Raw genomic sequence first — 15,449 nt, 5'->3', positions numbered from 1 at the left:
AAAACCAGACTCATTGCTGTTGAATCGATTCTGGCTCACAGCAACTCTAGAGAGAGGACAGAGTAGAACTGCTCCTTATGGTTTCCAAGGAGCGGCTGGTGGATTCAAACTGCCGATCTTTTGGTTAGAAGCTGATATATATTAGTAGTATATCATCATACAGCTAGAAAGTGTATCAAGGAATCTGACACCAGTGTCCATGGTTTTAAACACTATGGAATGGTTTCTCTGTAGTCAAATATGGAATATAACAATATTTTTAAAAAAAATTTTCTGACCGTGTTGCAACATTTTGCTGTTTCTTTGTTGGAATTCCAGATGAAACATTCGGTTTAAGATTTAAGTTTAAGGGGCCTTGATGTGTGGAGACAGTATATTCACAAGTTTAATTTTACACTCCCTCCAGGGAAAATACCCTTTAAGTGGAAAAACTGGTGAAGTGATCATATTATTACGTTGTTATTTCTCTCACTCTCTCTGCTGAGGACATATAGCTAAATTTAAGTAAGTTAAATGTACACATAATATGACGATACTGTATGCTCTCTATATATTAAATATTGAGACCAAAGAACATTTGTTGGTTGAGAAATTTTTTCAGTCAATTTAGAAAATAAGAAAAAATTCAGAATTGACATTATATTTACTCATAAAGTGCTCTTACTTGGGGGCATTCTACCTTTCATTCAGAATCATACAATGTGTGAATTCTAGGATTGGTGAACTTTATTTACTCAGGATTTTTATTGCCTTAAGTAAATTCTTTACACTATGAGAAAAATGAAGGGATTAGGGAAGTAAGTTACACATTTAAAGGGCAAAATTAAAACTTCAACAAATAAAAGGAAACCTGCAAGTGAGGATGTCTCGTTTCCCCGCGGGTGCAGTGCGGTTTGTAAAATCAGCTATTAGGAATACCGACAGGCTGTTATTGACATATCCTTTCAAAGGCTCCGCGGCATTTGTTGAGTAGGCATAGAAGTAAACTAAGCGAGGAATGATGTCCGATGTAAATGCAACAATAAAGGCCTGAAGGACAAAGTGAACAATGGAGAACATCAGCCGCTGATCCAATTTAAACACATTATATTTGTATATCTTTCAGTTTCATAAGCCATATGGATGTTTCAAAATTATTAAAACCCTTTTATAAACCACTCTAATATACGAGTCTTTGGCCTAAAGAAAGACAGCTCATTTACACAGTGTGTAATGACTGGTTTAACATCCCATAGCTAGAAAGTGGCTAAGTTGAGAACTGAACCTAATTGTATCTGTCTCTAAGAGCCATGTTTTGTCTTTTTTTTTTTTTAATTGATGTAATTAAATGAAGTTTACATTTCAAGTTAGACTCCAGTACAGAATTTTTTTTTTTTTAACATACATTGTTATGAGACCCCAACCGCTCACCCCATTCTGTGACAGCACACTCTTCCCCTCTGCCCGATTCCCCATCAACATTCAACCAGCTCCTTATTCTCTCTGCCTTCCCCTCTAACCTCTGGACAGAAGCCGCCCCTTTGATCTTTTATATCTCCTTGTCTAAGAGGCACATTCTTCACGCGTATCATTTTATGTCCCACAGTCCAGTCCAATCCCTGTCTGAAGAGTTGGCCTCGGAAATTGTTTTAGTTCTGGGGTGATGGAGAGACCAGGGGCCATGCTTTCTGGGCGCCTCCAGTCTTACTCAGACAATTAAGTCTGGTCTTCTTACTAGTATTTGAGTTCTGCATCCCATCGTTCTACTGCTCCATCAGGGACCCTCTGTTGTGTTCCCTGTCAGGACATTCATTGGTGGTAGCCAGGCACCATCTAGTTCTTCTGGTCTCAGGCTGATGAAGTCTCTGGTTTATGTGGCCCATTCTGTCTCTTGGGCCAATACTTAAGAACCATGTTTTGATTGCCTTGTTATTTCTTATTGTTTCATAACAGGGTTCTACTGTCCTTAAACAAATTCATTTGCTTGGACCAACTCTGTAAGTTAAGCTAACAGTGTGTGTGTGTATGTGTATGTAGGAGATTGGGGAGAAGGACTAGAGAGATAGAAGACCATGTACCAGTAAATTTCTCCAGTTCAGTGCCATTAATTTCCATATTTGATTCCATAGGAATGAAATTTTGCCACCATTTTTGAAGTTTGAATAGTATAAACAACATATTTATTTAGGTTAGATAAGTCACTCTAAAGCCATAGGACTCTACATTTTTGGTGGTAGACTATTAAATACCTTTAATATTACATCCATGGCTACTTTGTTTAGGTTTTCTATCACTTCTTAAAAACATTTTGGCAAGTTTTATTTTCTAAAAGAGTGACAATTCAAATAGATTTTTAAATTTATTGAAATAAACAGGCACAATATAATTTCTTAAATCTAATCTGTACCCTGTTTCTTGCTCAATATTGCCAGCATTTTGCCTAAATGCCTAAATTATTTGTCTTTTCAATGAACCAACTTGTGATTTACTAGGAATTTTACTGATTTGTTTTCTCATTTGGTTGTTTCTGTATATATCTTTGTTAATTCTTACTCAGTTTTTTCAGTTACACGCTCAGCTCATGTTTTCCAGTCTTCTTTTTTAAAAATAAAGTATTTATAACTATGAATTTTTCTGTAAATGTGGTTTTAGCTGATTCTTACAGGTTCTCACTTTAACTAATCTTATGCTATAATTAATATATACATATATATGAATATAATTAATCTAGGAAAGTTGGAAGTTGTCAAAACTGAAATGAAACACGCAAAGATTGATAACCTGGGCATTAGTGAACTGAAATGGACTGGTATTGGCCATTTTGAATCAGACAATCCTATTGTCTACTCTGCCAGGAATGACGAAATGAAGAGGAATGGCGTTGCATTCATCATCAAAAAGAACATTTCAAGATCTATCCTGATGTACAATGCTGTCAGTCATAGGATAATATCAGTGATAGGATAATATCCATACACCTACAAGGAAGACCAGTTAATACAACTATTATTCAAATTTACGCATCAACCACTAAGGCCAAAGATGAGGAGACTGAAGATTTTTACCAACTTCTGCAGTCTGAAATTGATTAAATATGCAATCAGGATGCATTGATAATTACTGGGGATTGGAATGCAAAAGTTGGAAACAAAGAAGAAAGATTGGTAGTTGGAAAATATGGTCTTGGTGATAGAAACTATGCTGGAGATCTCATGATAGAATTTTGCAAGACCAGTGACTTATTCATTGCAAATACCTGTTTTCAATAACAAAAAGGCGACTATACTTGTGGACTTCACCAGATGGAAAACACAGGAATCAAATCACCTACATCTGTGGAAAGAGACGATGGAGAAGCTCAGTATCATCAGTCAGAAGAAGGAAGAACAGATCATCAATTGCTCATATGCAAGTTTAAGTACAAGCTAAAGAAAATTAAAACAAGTCCACGAGAACCAAAATATGACCTTGAGTATATCCCACCTGAATTTGGAGAACACCTCAAGAATAGATTTGACTCATTGAACATTAATAACCAAAGACCAGACAAGGTGTGGAATGACATCAGGATATCATACATGAAGAAAGCAAAAGGTCATTAAAAAGATATGAAAGAAAGAAAAAACCAAAATGGATGCAGAGTAGACTCTGAAACTTGTTCTTGAACATAGAGTAACTAAGTGAAAAGAAGAAATGATGAAGTAAAAGAGCTGAACAGAAGATTACAAAGGGTGGCTTGAGAAGACAAAGTAAAGTATTATAATGAAACGTACAAAGACCTGGAATTAGAAAACCAAAAGGGAAGAACTCGCTCAGCATTGCTCAAGCAAAGGATTTTATGAGCAAAATACTGAATGACTCAGGAAGCATCAAAAGAAGATGGAAGGAATACACAGAGTCACTGTACCAAAAAAAATCAGTCGATGTTCAACCATTTCAGGAGGTAGCATATAATCAAGAACTGATGATACTGAAGGAAGAAGTCCAAGCTGCACTGAAGGCAATGGCAAAAAACAAGGCTCAAGGAATTGACGGAATAACAATTGAGATGTTTCAACAAAGGAATGCAGCGCTAGAGGTACTCACTCATCAGTGCCAAGAAATTTGGAAGACAGCTACCTGGCCAACCAAATGAAGAGGTCCACATCTGTGCCCATTCCAAACAAAGGTGATCTAACTGAATTTGAAAATTATCCAACAGTATCATTAATATCACATGCAAGTAAAATTCTGCTGAAGATCATTCAAAAGCAGCTGCAACAGTACATCAACAGGTAACTGCTTGAAATTCAAGCTTGATTCAGAAGAAGATGTGGAATAACAGATATCATTACTGAAGTGAGATGGATCTTGGCTGAAAGCAGAGAATACCAGAAAGATGTTTACCTGTGTTTTACTATGCAAAGGCATTTGTGAGAATCGTAACAACTGATGGATAACATTGCAAAGAATGGGACTACCAGAACACTTAATTGTGCTCATGTGGAACCTGTACATAGGCCAAGAGGCAGTCTTTCGAATAGAACAAGGGGATCCTGCATGGTTTAAAATCAAGAAAGTTATGCGTCAGGGTTGTATCATTTCACCACACTTATTCAATCTGTATGCTGAGCAAATAATCCAAAAAGCTGGACTATATGAAGAAAAATGTGGCATCAGGATTGGTGGGAGACTCACTAACAACCTGAGATATGCAGATGACACAACCTTGCTTGCTGAAAGCGAAGAGGAGTTGAAGGACTTACTGATGAAGATCAAAGACTGTAGCCTTCAGTATAGATTACACCTCAACATAAAGAAAACAAAAATCCTCACAACTGGACCAATAAGCAACATCATGATAAACGGAGAAAAGACTGAAGTTGTCAAGGATTTCATTTTACTTGGACCCACAATCAATGCCCATGGAAGTAGCAGTTAAGAAACCAAAGGACATGTTGCATTGGGCAAACCTGCTGCAAAAGACCTCTTTAAAGTGTTGAAAAGCAAAGATGTCACTTTGAGGACTAAGGTCAGCGTGATCCAAGCCATGGTATTTTCAATCATCTCATATGCATGAGAAAGCTGGACAATGAATAAGGAAGAATGAAGAAGAATTGATGCCTTTGAATCACTGGTTTCGGCGAAGAATGAATATACTATGGACTTCCAGAAGAACGAACAAGTCTGTCTTGGAAGAAATACAGCCAGAGTGCTCCTTGGAAGCGAGGATGGCGAGACTTCATCCTCAGGTACTTAGGACATGTTATCAGGAGGGACCAGTCCCTGGAGAAGGACATCATCCTTGGTAAGGTAGAGGGTCAGCGAAATAGAGGAAGACCTTCAACAAGATGGACTGACAGAGTGGCTGCAGCAATGGGCTCAAACACAGCAACAATTGTGAGGCTGGCGCAGTACCGGGCAGCGTTTCGTTCTGTTGCACATAGGGTTGCTATGAGTCAGAACCAACTAGACGGCACCTAACAACAACAACAACAACATGCTGTAACTAAGGAGCCCTGGTGGCACAGAGGAGCCCCCCTGGCGGCACAGTGGTTAAGCTTTCAGCTGGTAACCAAAACGTTGGCACTTCGAATCCTCCAGCTGCTCCTTGGAAACCCTGCGGGGCAGTTCTACTCTGTCCTACAGAGTTGCTATGAGTCAGAATTGACTTGATGAGAACAGGTTTGGTTTTAACATGTGGCACAGTGGTTAAAGTGCTTGGCAGCAATGGAAAGGTCAGCACATCAAACCCACCAGCAGCTCCACAGGAGAAAAGACCTGGCCTTCTGCTTCTGTAGAGATTACAGCTAGGAAACCCTATGGGGGAGTTCCCCTCTGCCCTATAGGGTCACTATGAGTTGGGATCAACTCGAAGTCACATAACAACAACATGCTATAATTTCAATTTTGTTTCCTCTTTATACAGAGCTTACATAGAAGAGTGTCTGTAAGCGGTTAGATTTTTGTTTAAATTCTATTATAATCAACTTCTATTTTTAAAACATTGATGTAGATGAATGTGTACTGTATAATTTCTACTTTGGAGAATTTAGTTTGCTTATCATTTTTAAATAAATGCTCCATAAATGTAACAGGTAATTGTTGTATATTCTCTGTTTGCAATACATAAATATATTTATATACAATAAACCCATAAACCCGCTGCCATCAAGTCAATTCTGACTCATAGCGACCCTATAGGACAGAGTAGAACTGCCCCGTAGGGTTTCCAAGGAGAAGCTGGTGGATTCAAACTGCCATCATTTGGGTTAGCAGCCGTAGCTCTTAACTACTGTGCCACCTGGGCTCCAGTTATATACAATAAATACACATTATTCAAATCCTTTATGTCAGTACTTATTTTCTGTCTACTTTGTCACACACTATGTAACACGTGTTATGATATTTTAATGAGGATGGTTTTACAAATTTTGCTTATATTTCTGTGGGTTTGTGTGTCATAGGTTTCTCTGAGTTGTTCAGTGTATAAACGTTCAGGAATGTTTTACCTTTATGGACCGTCACTGTGATGAAATCAATATAATAAAGATAAGCTGAGCGTCATTCACATCTCTCATCCCCCAGAAAACAAAACACAGTACAAAGTCACCTCACTGAAGTAGGTCTACTTACATTAGTTGCAACAGAAAGGACAGCCATTCCATAAAGAATGTCTTGCCAAACTCCTATGCTATGAGCTTTAGCAGCTACAGGTCTCCTGTACTGAGTGGTAAGTTTCCAGGCATCGACTCGAATCTCTATAATATTGTTCAGAAGAGCAAGAAGAGGAGCCAGAGGAAAAGAAGCCACAAATAATGTAACAAATCCAAACTGGATTACTGTAGAGAGAGAGGAAAAAAAAAAAAAAAAAGGCAAAAACTCATTACTGTGGAGAGGGAAAGTGGGGACAATCTGCCCATCTCTTGCCACTTCCTTCAGTTTGGAGGGATCTTCGTCAGCAAAAGCACTCTAGGCATCTTTCCATCTGCTCACTTCCTCCTCCCCATAGGAAGTATAGTTACATATTAGCTTGTAGGAATTGGAAGAAGGAACTAGACTTGCATAGCTCACCTTCTTCCTTGCTTTCCCTTTGGAGATCTACTTGTTTGAAGAAAGGATCTATTTTTCTTTGCTTTTTATTATGGGCTAAGTTTAGGTCTATGGTGGTCTAGTCTTTATATTTACATATTAACACATTTGTGGAGTAATCAAGTTTTTCTATCTTGTTAATCTATGTGATTTTTGAGAGCAGGAATAATGACTTATTCTTTAGTATGTTTAGCATGTGCTGAGCATATAAAGCTGCTAAACTATGAGCGTTATTAATTCGAAGCAGCCAAGAGATGAAAAAAGACAGTGCAAAATGAGATATTTGGGTATAATAAATGGATCAAGAATAAGAAAACAAATAGTCTAAAGAAATCAGAAACAACTTATATATGAGGAAAAGAAATATACATTCTCTAGAATGAGGTATCTGTTAAGGTCCTGAATCTCTGAACTATCTTGACATCTTTCTAAATAAGTGTTACTTTCTTCACTAACACTTAACAGGAATGTTATGTGTCTATGTGAGTAGGCCTCCTTCCACATTCTTCTTTTGTTTGCAACAATGCTCGGGGTAAAAGAACTACCAGTTTAAACTTTCCTAAAGATTGAAGGAAAAACAATAAGAAACTTAAAAATGGCTTTTGACTAAAAGAGGGGGAAAAAACCCACTCAATCTTGCACTAGTTCTATTTTTAGATGAATCTCGAATGTCTCTGGATTTCATCTTTTTTCATAAGACTGGATCAGTCCCGTTATCCACTAAACCAAGTGAACAAATATGTACTGACTGCCTCTTCTACTTTCTTCTCTACTAAACCAAGAGATGTGAAATGAAGAGGAAGTATTGTGTAGAATGCATCCCTGGGCAGAGCAAATGGTTAATGTGCTCAGCTGCTAAATGAAAGGTTTGAGGTTCGAGTTCATCCAGAGGTGCCTCAGAAGAAAGGCCTGGCAATCTATTTCTGAAAACTCAGCCATTGAAAAACCTGCCTATGGAGCGCAGTTATACTCTAACACACTTGAGGTCACCGTGAGTCAGAAGTGACTCAACAGCAACTGGTAGTTTTTTGTTTTGCTTTATTTTGGTATTTTTTATGAATTGAATTGTGTCCCCCAAAAATATCTTTGTCAACTTGGCTAGTCCATGATTCCCAGTATTTTGTGATTGTCCACCACTGTGTCATCTGATGTGATCTTCCTATATGTTGTAAATCCTATTTCTATGATGTTAATTAGCAGGATTAGAGGCAGTTATGTTAACGAGGCAGGACTCAATCTACAAGATTAGATTGTGTTTTAAGTCAATCTCTTTTGAGATATAAAAGACAGAAGCAAGCAGAGAGACATGGGGACCTCATACCACTAAGAAAGCAGTGCTGGGAGCATAGCATGTCCTTTGGAACAAGGGTCCCTGCACTGAGAAGCTCCTTGACTGGGGAAGATTGATGTCAAGGACCTTACCCTGGAGCCGACAGAGAGAGAAAGCCTTCCCCTGGAACTTGCTGCCTGAATTCAGACTTCTAGCCTCCTAGACTGTGAGAGAATAAATTTCTCTTTGTTAAAGCCATCCACTTGTAGTATTTCTGCTACAGCAGCACTAGATAACTAAGACAGAATTTGGCACTGGGAGTGGGGTGCTGCTCTTACAGATACCTAAAATGTGGGAGCAGTTTGAAACTGTGAATGGATACAACTGGAAGAATTTTAAAGCGCCTAATAGTAAATGCCTAGATTGACTTGAAGAGACTGTTGGTGGAATTATGGACATCAAAGACAATTCTGGTGAGGACTCAGAAGGAAGTGAGGGGAGCCGTTACATTGGAGAGGACAAAGACAGTGAGAAGCAGTATCAGAGAAACGGCAGCAGCAGAACCAGGAGACTAGTGCAAGACAGTGCTGGAGCCCACTCAGGGAGCAAGAAAGCTGAGTGCCTTCTGGCTCAAGTTTACTGGTGGGAGTGGGGGTGCCTCCAGGCACTTATTGGTGGAGCTAAAGAGCTTTGGAACACTTTCCCCAGCAGGGCAGACTTGGGCAAAGAGGCCCAAGGGAAGAAAGGCCAAGCAACCAGGAAGCAGAAGCTAAAGAGACAAGGAACACAGGAAGCAGAGTTGCCTCAGTCTCAAAGGATAGGGCCATGACCTCTGGGGTCTCAAAGGGTAGAGTTGCCATGCAGATGGACTAGGAGAATGGAGCTGCCCAAATTCAAGGAAACAGAGTTGCCATTCCAGCGGGTGTGGAAGGCAGACCTGAAGCTCAGGGCTGAGGGACCTCCACTCAGAATCTGGAGAGTGTGGCCAATACTTAAGAGTCTGGAGGGCAGGGCCATTGTCTAAAAGGTCTCAGAGAACAGAGAATTATTTTCAAGCCTTGAGAGCTAATGTAATGTGTTTTGCTGACTTGCTTGGTGTCTGTTATCCCTCCTTTCCCTCCAATTTCTCCCATTTGTAATGGAAATATCTATCTTGTGTCTGTTCCACCATTGCACTTTGGAAGCAGATAACTTGTATTCTAGATTTCACAGATAAAGAAGAATTATTGGATTTTGGATATGGAGTTTGAATTAAGAGCTTAGCTATGATATGATGAGTTCAATGTGTTTTACATGTGGTAAGGACATGAATTTTGGGGGGCCAAAGGGTAGAATATTATGGATTGAATTGTGTCCCCTCAAAATATCTGTCATCTTGGCGAGTCTATGATTCTCAGTATTAGGTGATTGTCCACCATTTTGTTATTTGATGTGATTTTCCTATGTGCTGTAAATCCTACTTCTATGATGTTAATTAGCAAGATTAGAGGCAGTTATATTAATGAGGCAGGATTCAATCTACAAGATTAGGTTGTGTCTTAAATCAACCTCTTTTGAGATATAAAAAAGAGAAGCAAGCAGAGAGACAATGGGGACCTTATACCACTAAGAAAGCAGTGCCGAGAGCATAGCGCATCCTTTGGACCAGTGGTCCCAGCCCTGGGAAGCTCCTTGACTGGGGAAGATTGATGATAAGCACCTTACCCCAGAGCTGACAGAGAGAGAAAGCCTTCCCCTGGAGCTTGCACCCTGAATTCGGACTTCTAGCCTCCTGGACTGTGAGAGAATAAATTTCTCTTTGTTAAAGCCATATACTTGTGGTATTTCTGTTATAGTAGCACTAGATAACTAAGACAGAATTGAATAGAAACGGCATCAGCTTTGGACCAAAATGCTCTAGGTTCAAATCACAGATTTCTGTCTGTGTAGTCCAGGGCAGATAAATTAACCTATCCAAGTCTAAGTTTCCTCAAACATAGAATGCAGCAAATAATTCCTACTCTGCAGAATTGTTCCCAGATTAGTTCCCAGACTGTTCCCATAAAGAATCTAAAATAAACTCTTCATTGTGCTTCAACAAACGGTAGTGAAACTTGTTATGAAACCTTGATTTCATCTTTTAATTTAGTAATAATCTGATGCACTTATTGTATAAATTCACTGAAAACTTAGACAATTAATTATAATTGACAGCCTTATTACCCCATAAGTCAAGGACTACCTAATTTTATGACCAGCTCTATAAAGTAGAACATCTTTCTAACTGTCCTAAATTTCCCTATTTTAATCCAGGTGTTATAGATATGTATTATACTGTGGAATCATGAACAATTTCAGGTTCATCTTATTCATTCCACTATGATTTTATGGGCCTTTAAAATAAATTAAAGAAATAGGCTTCCTTAATTCCATCAGACAAGCAGAAAATGTTGACTGAGAGGAAAGACTCTGAGTAGACTATACGAGAAGTCCGCAGCATTATTGCTCTGGTATTTTCACCTCAAGATCTCTTCTATGTTCGATACCTGGAATATTTAATGCATTTCTTGAGTTCAGTTTAGGTTTCCCCTACATAACTGCTTTTAGCCTTCCTCTTTTTATCCTGAAAGTAAATGACATACACTAAATGTATGTCACACTCTGAAAATGATTTTCAATGTATTCTCCCTCTCAGCTAATCACAGGGGCAGACAAAAGGAGAAATAGCTATTAAAGTTAATTTGAGGTAGGTGTTAAAAAGTGAACCTTACTTGATTTAGTTCAACAATATTAACATTCAGGGAAATAGTGAACCAATTTCCATATTGGTACATCTATCTCTTTACCCACCATTCAATGATTTATTGAATACCTACTGAATGCAAAGCACAAACACATATTAAGAGCTGAAAAGCACCTATTTTACTCAGCCTAACTCTGTGTTTCAGGACAGTAGATGGAAATCACCTGTTTCTAAGTACTCATAGAATAGACCAAGGTTTCCAAAAGATTCCAGGTCATGATCCTGCTCCCATCGACTGTATAATTTCTCAGAGTTGGTCCGAGTTTTTCGGCGTCTCCACCAATTCAAAGCAAGCCTGTTGGAAGTGAAATAAGTAAATACATGAAATAGAATTAAAGAGAAATGGGTCAGAGAGTTGGAGTAATACATCCAGAAACTGGAGTCAGAGAGGTTAAGTGTAAATTAAGATCACAGACTAAGTAGAGATATGAGTACAGCTAACATTCAAGTCAAAATCTAGTGTTCTCTTTACAACACATGCCATGGTCATGAGTTCTTTATTCATATGGTTAATAAGACAATACTAATTCTCCCCACAGAAATATATTTACTCAGACAGAGTTCTATTGAAAAGCATGCAGAAAAGGGGGTCAGGCACTAGGAGCATTTTTTTTCAATTAAATTTATTAACCTTTAGGCTTTGATGATACTTAGAAGAGGTATTATACTTGGGATATTTAAGAAAATGGGAATTTGGTTACAATAGAAAACTTATGAGAAAGGAAAACGTAGAAGCTTGTCTAAGATGTGAAAATAGATGCAATGATCCCAAGCAAAATAATAACTAATTAAATACCATACTATATAAAAAAAAATGTGATGATAAAATTGGATTACTTTGAGGGATGCAAGGGTTATTTAATATTAATAAATTAATGTAATAGACCACATTAACAGATTTAAAGATAAAAAGATAAAATCATCTCAGTTGATACAGAAAAAAGCATTTGATGTATTTCAAACACCTATTCAAAACCTACTTATTACAAAAATCTAGGAATAGAAGTAAATTATCTCAATCTGATCAAAAGAATCTACCAAAAACCTGGAATAAACATTATTCTTAATAAGGAAAAGTTAGAAGCATTCCCATTAAAATTAAAAACAAAATAAGAGTATACACGATCACATTTAAGACCCTACTGGAGATCTTAACAGCACAATCAGATGAAAGAATCAAACAAATAAAGAAATAACTAAAGCCAAAATAATTGGAAAAGATAATAAAATCTATCATTATTCACAATTATATGACTGCCTAAATAGAAAATCCAAATGAATTTAGACAAAAACTATTAGAATAATAATAGGAATTTATCAAGGTGACTGCCTATAAGATCAATATTTTTCATTCTTGTATACCCACAGGAGCCCTGGTAGCACAGTGGTTAAGAGCTCAGACTGCTAACCAAAAGATCGGCAGTTTGAATCCACCAGCCGCTCCTTGGAAACCCTATGGGGCAGTTCTACTCTGTCCTGTAGGGTCTCTAGGAGTCGAAATTGACTTGATGGAAAGGGGGTTTATATACCCACAACACTCAGTTAGAAAGTACAGCTTTTTTTTTAAATTGTACTTTAAGTGAAAGTTTACAATTCCGGTTAGTCTCCCATACAAAAATTTATACCTACATTGTTATGTCACCCTAATTGTTCTCCCTATACTGTGACAGCACACTCCTCCTTTCCACTCAATTTCACATGTCCATTCAACCAGCTCCTGGCCCTCTCTGCCTTCTCATCTCACCTCCGGACAGGAGCTGCCCATTTAGTCTCATGTATCTCCTTGAGCTAAGAAGCACACTCTTCATGAGTATCATTTTATGTCCCATAGTCCAGTCTAATCTTTGTCTGAAAGTTTGGCCTCGGGAATGGTTTTAGTTCTGGGTTGACAGAGAGTCCGGGGTCCATGCTTTCTGGGGATCCTCCAGTCTCAGTCAGACCATTAAGTCTGGTCTTCTTACTAGAATTTGAGTTCTGTACCCCACTTTTCTCCTGCTCCATCAGAGACTCTCTGTTGTGTTCCCCATCAGGGCAATTACAGGTGGTAGTCGGGCACCATCTAGTTCTTCTGGTCTCAGGCTGATGCAGTCTCTGGTTTATGTGGCCCTTTCTGTCTCTTGGGCTAATACTTTCCTTGTGACTTTGGCGTTCTTCATTCTCCTTTACTGTAGGTGGGTTGGGACCAATTGATGCATCTTAGATGGCCACTTGCTAGCTTTTAAGACCCCAGATGCCATTCACCAAAGTTGGATGCAGAACATTTTCTTAACAACCTTTGTTATGCTAATTGACCTAGATGTCCCCTGAAAGCATGGTCCCCAGACCTCTACACCTGCTAGTCTGTCCCTCGAAGTGTTTGGTTGTATTCAGGAAACTTTTTAGCTTTGGTTTAGTCCAATTGTAGAAAGCACAGCTTTTAAAAAGATAGCATCTAAAAGGACAAATAAAAAGTACCTAGAAATGGATTTGACAAAAGATTTATAAGACATATATATGGAAATTTAAAACCTTTATTTAAAGCCAATAAAGTCCTAAGTAAATGTTAATGAATAAGAAGACTCAGTATAATAAAATCTGTCAATTATTTTTAAATTGATTTATAGATTCAATTTCAATCAAAATACTTTTTTTCCAAGTAAAATCTGACAAGATGTTCCTAAAATTTGTACAGAAAGACAAAAGCCAAAGGGCAGCCTAAATATTTCTACAGAAGAATAAGGTGGGAAAACTTGCCCTACTACATATCAAGACATATTATAAAGCTGTATTAATTAAGAGAGTGTAATATGGGTGTGGAGTCCTTGGGTGGTGCACACAGTTAAAGCCCTTGGCTGCTAACCAAAAGGTTGGTGGTTTGAGTTCACCCAGAGGTGCCTCAGAAGAAAGGCCTAGCAATCTACTTCTAAAATGTCAGCCACTGAAAACCCTATGGAGCACAATTCTACTCTGACGTACATGGGATTGCTATGAGTCAACTTAACAGCAACTGATTTTAGTATTAGTAAAAGGATAGACAAACTGAACAATGGAACAGAATAGAGACCTTGAGAGAGCCACACATTTGCTGTATGGGTCAAGTGATATTGTAGATCATGGGAAATGAGGAAGAAAAACTTCTCAATAAATGATACTATGACAACATATATATTAATTGTCATAGTATCATTTATATATATTATATATATATATTACTTGTCATAGTATCATTCATGTACATATACATAATTGTAAGAAATTATATTTGTACCTCATATCAAACATAAAAATCATTGATATATTAAGAATTAAATGTGAAAGACTGTAACATTAATAATGTTAAAAATTTTAGAATCTCATAAAAATTATAAAATTTTGTTCATAAAAGAACTTCATCAAAAAAGCAAAAAGACAACCTACAGACTGGAAGAAGATTGGAGGGAATCATATATCTGATAAGGGTCTAATAACATATATATGTATACATATATATATACTCATACACACACACACACCTAACAACAAATGTCTACGTTAGAAAGGAAGAAAGGTGCACCAATAATTTTCTAAGCTTCCACCTAAAGAAGCTAGAAAAAGAAGGGAAAATTAAACCTAAACTAAAGAGAAGGGAAATAATGAAAATAAGAGTAGAAAGCAATAAAATATCCTACAACTAAACAACAAAAAGACAAAGAACCCAATCAAGAAATGGGCAGAGGACTTGAATCGGTATTTCACCAGAGAGGATATTCAAATGGTTAACAAGTATATGGATAGATGCTCAAAGTCGTTAGCCGTTAGAGACATGTAAATCAAAACTACAATGAGATACTACTTCACTCCCACTACGATGGCTCAGATAAAAAACAAAACAAAACAAACAGAAAATAGTAAATTTTCGTGAGGATATGGAAAAACTGGAACCCTTATTCATTGCTGTTGAAACTGCAAAATCGTACAGCTGTTGAGGAACACGTTTTGGTAATTTCTGAAACAATTTAAACATAGAAGTACCATGTGACCCAGCAATTCCACTCCTAGTTATATACCCAAGAATCTTGAAAGTAGCTATGCAAACAGATACATGTACATAACGTTCACTGCAGCACTATTCACATTAGCAAAAGGTGGAAACAAACTTAATGTTCATCAGTGGATGAATGGATGAAGAAAATGGATACATACAATGGAATACTACTCAGCCACAAAGAGAAGTAAAGTTCTGATACCTGTTACAACATGGATGAATCTTGAAAACATTATGTTGAGTGAAACAAGTTAGTCATATGAAATAATAAGAATAAGCAAAAGTATACAGACCAAAGTTTATTAGTTGTTATGAGGGGTGGGAGGGAGGGTGGAGGAGGAACC

General features: G+C 37.6%; 1 protein-coding gene across 1 annotated transcript in view; it reads right to left on the bottom strand.

Annotated features, from left to right (window-relative positions):
- ANO5 (anoctamin 5) overlaps positions 1 to 15,449 on the bottom strand; it is a 79,253-nt gene that overhangs the window by 3,192 nt on the left and 60,612 nt on the right. The window contains exons 16-18 of the mRNA XM_023737794.1: positions 11,267 to 11,397; positions 6,595 to 6,800; positions 851 to 1,029 (exon numbers count right to left, since the gene is read on the bottom strand). Of these exons, the coding sequence (XP_023593562.1) occupies positions 851 to 1,029; positions 6,595 to 6,800; positions 11,267 to 11,397 (516 nt within the window). The remainder of the gene's footprint in view (positions 1 to 850; positions 1,030 to 6,594; positions 6,801 to 11,266; positions 11,398 to 15,449) is intronic.

The sequence above is a fragment of the Trichechus manatus genome, unplaced genomic scaffold (genome assembly GCF_000243295.1).
Source record: "Trichechus manatus latirostris isolate Lorelei unplaced genomic scaffold, TriManLat1.0 scaffold00006, whole genome shotgun sequence".
Taxonomy (NCBI): domain Eukaryota; kingdom Metazoa; phylum Chordata; class Mammalia; order Sirenia; family Trichechidae; genus Trichechus; species Trichechus manatus.
This window is presented reverse-complemented; position numbering and strand designations above follow the sequence as displayed.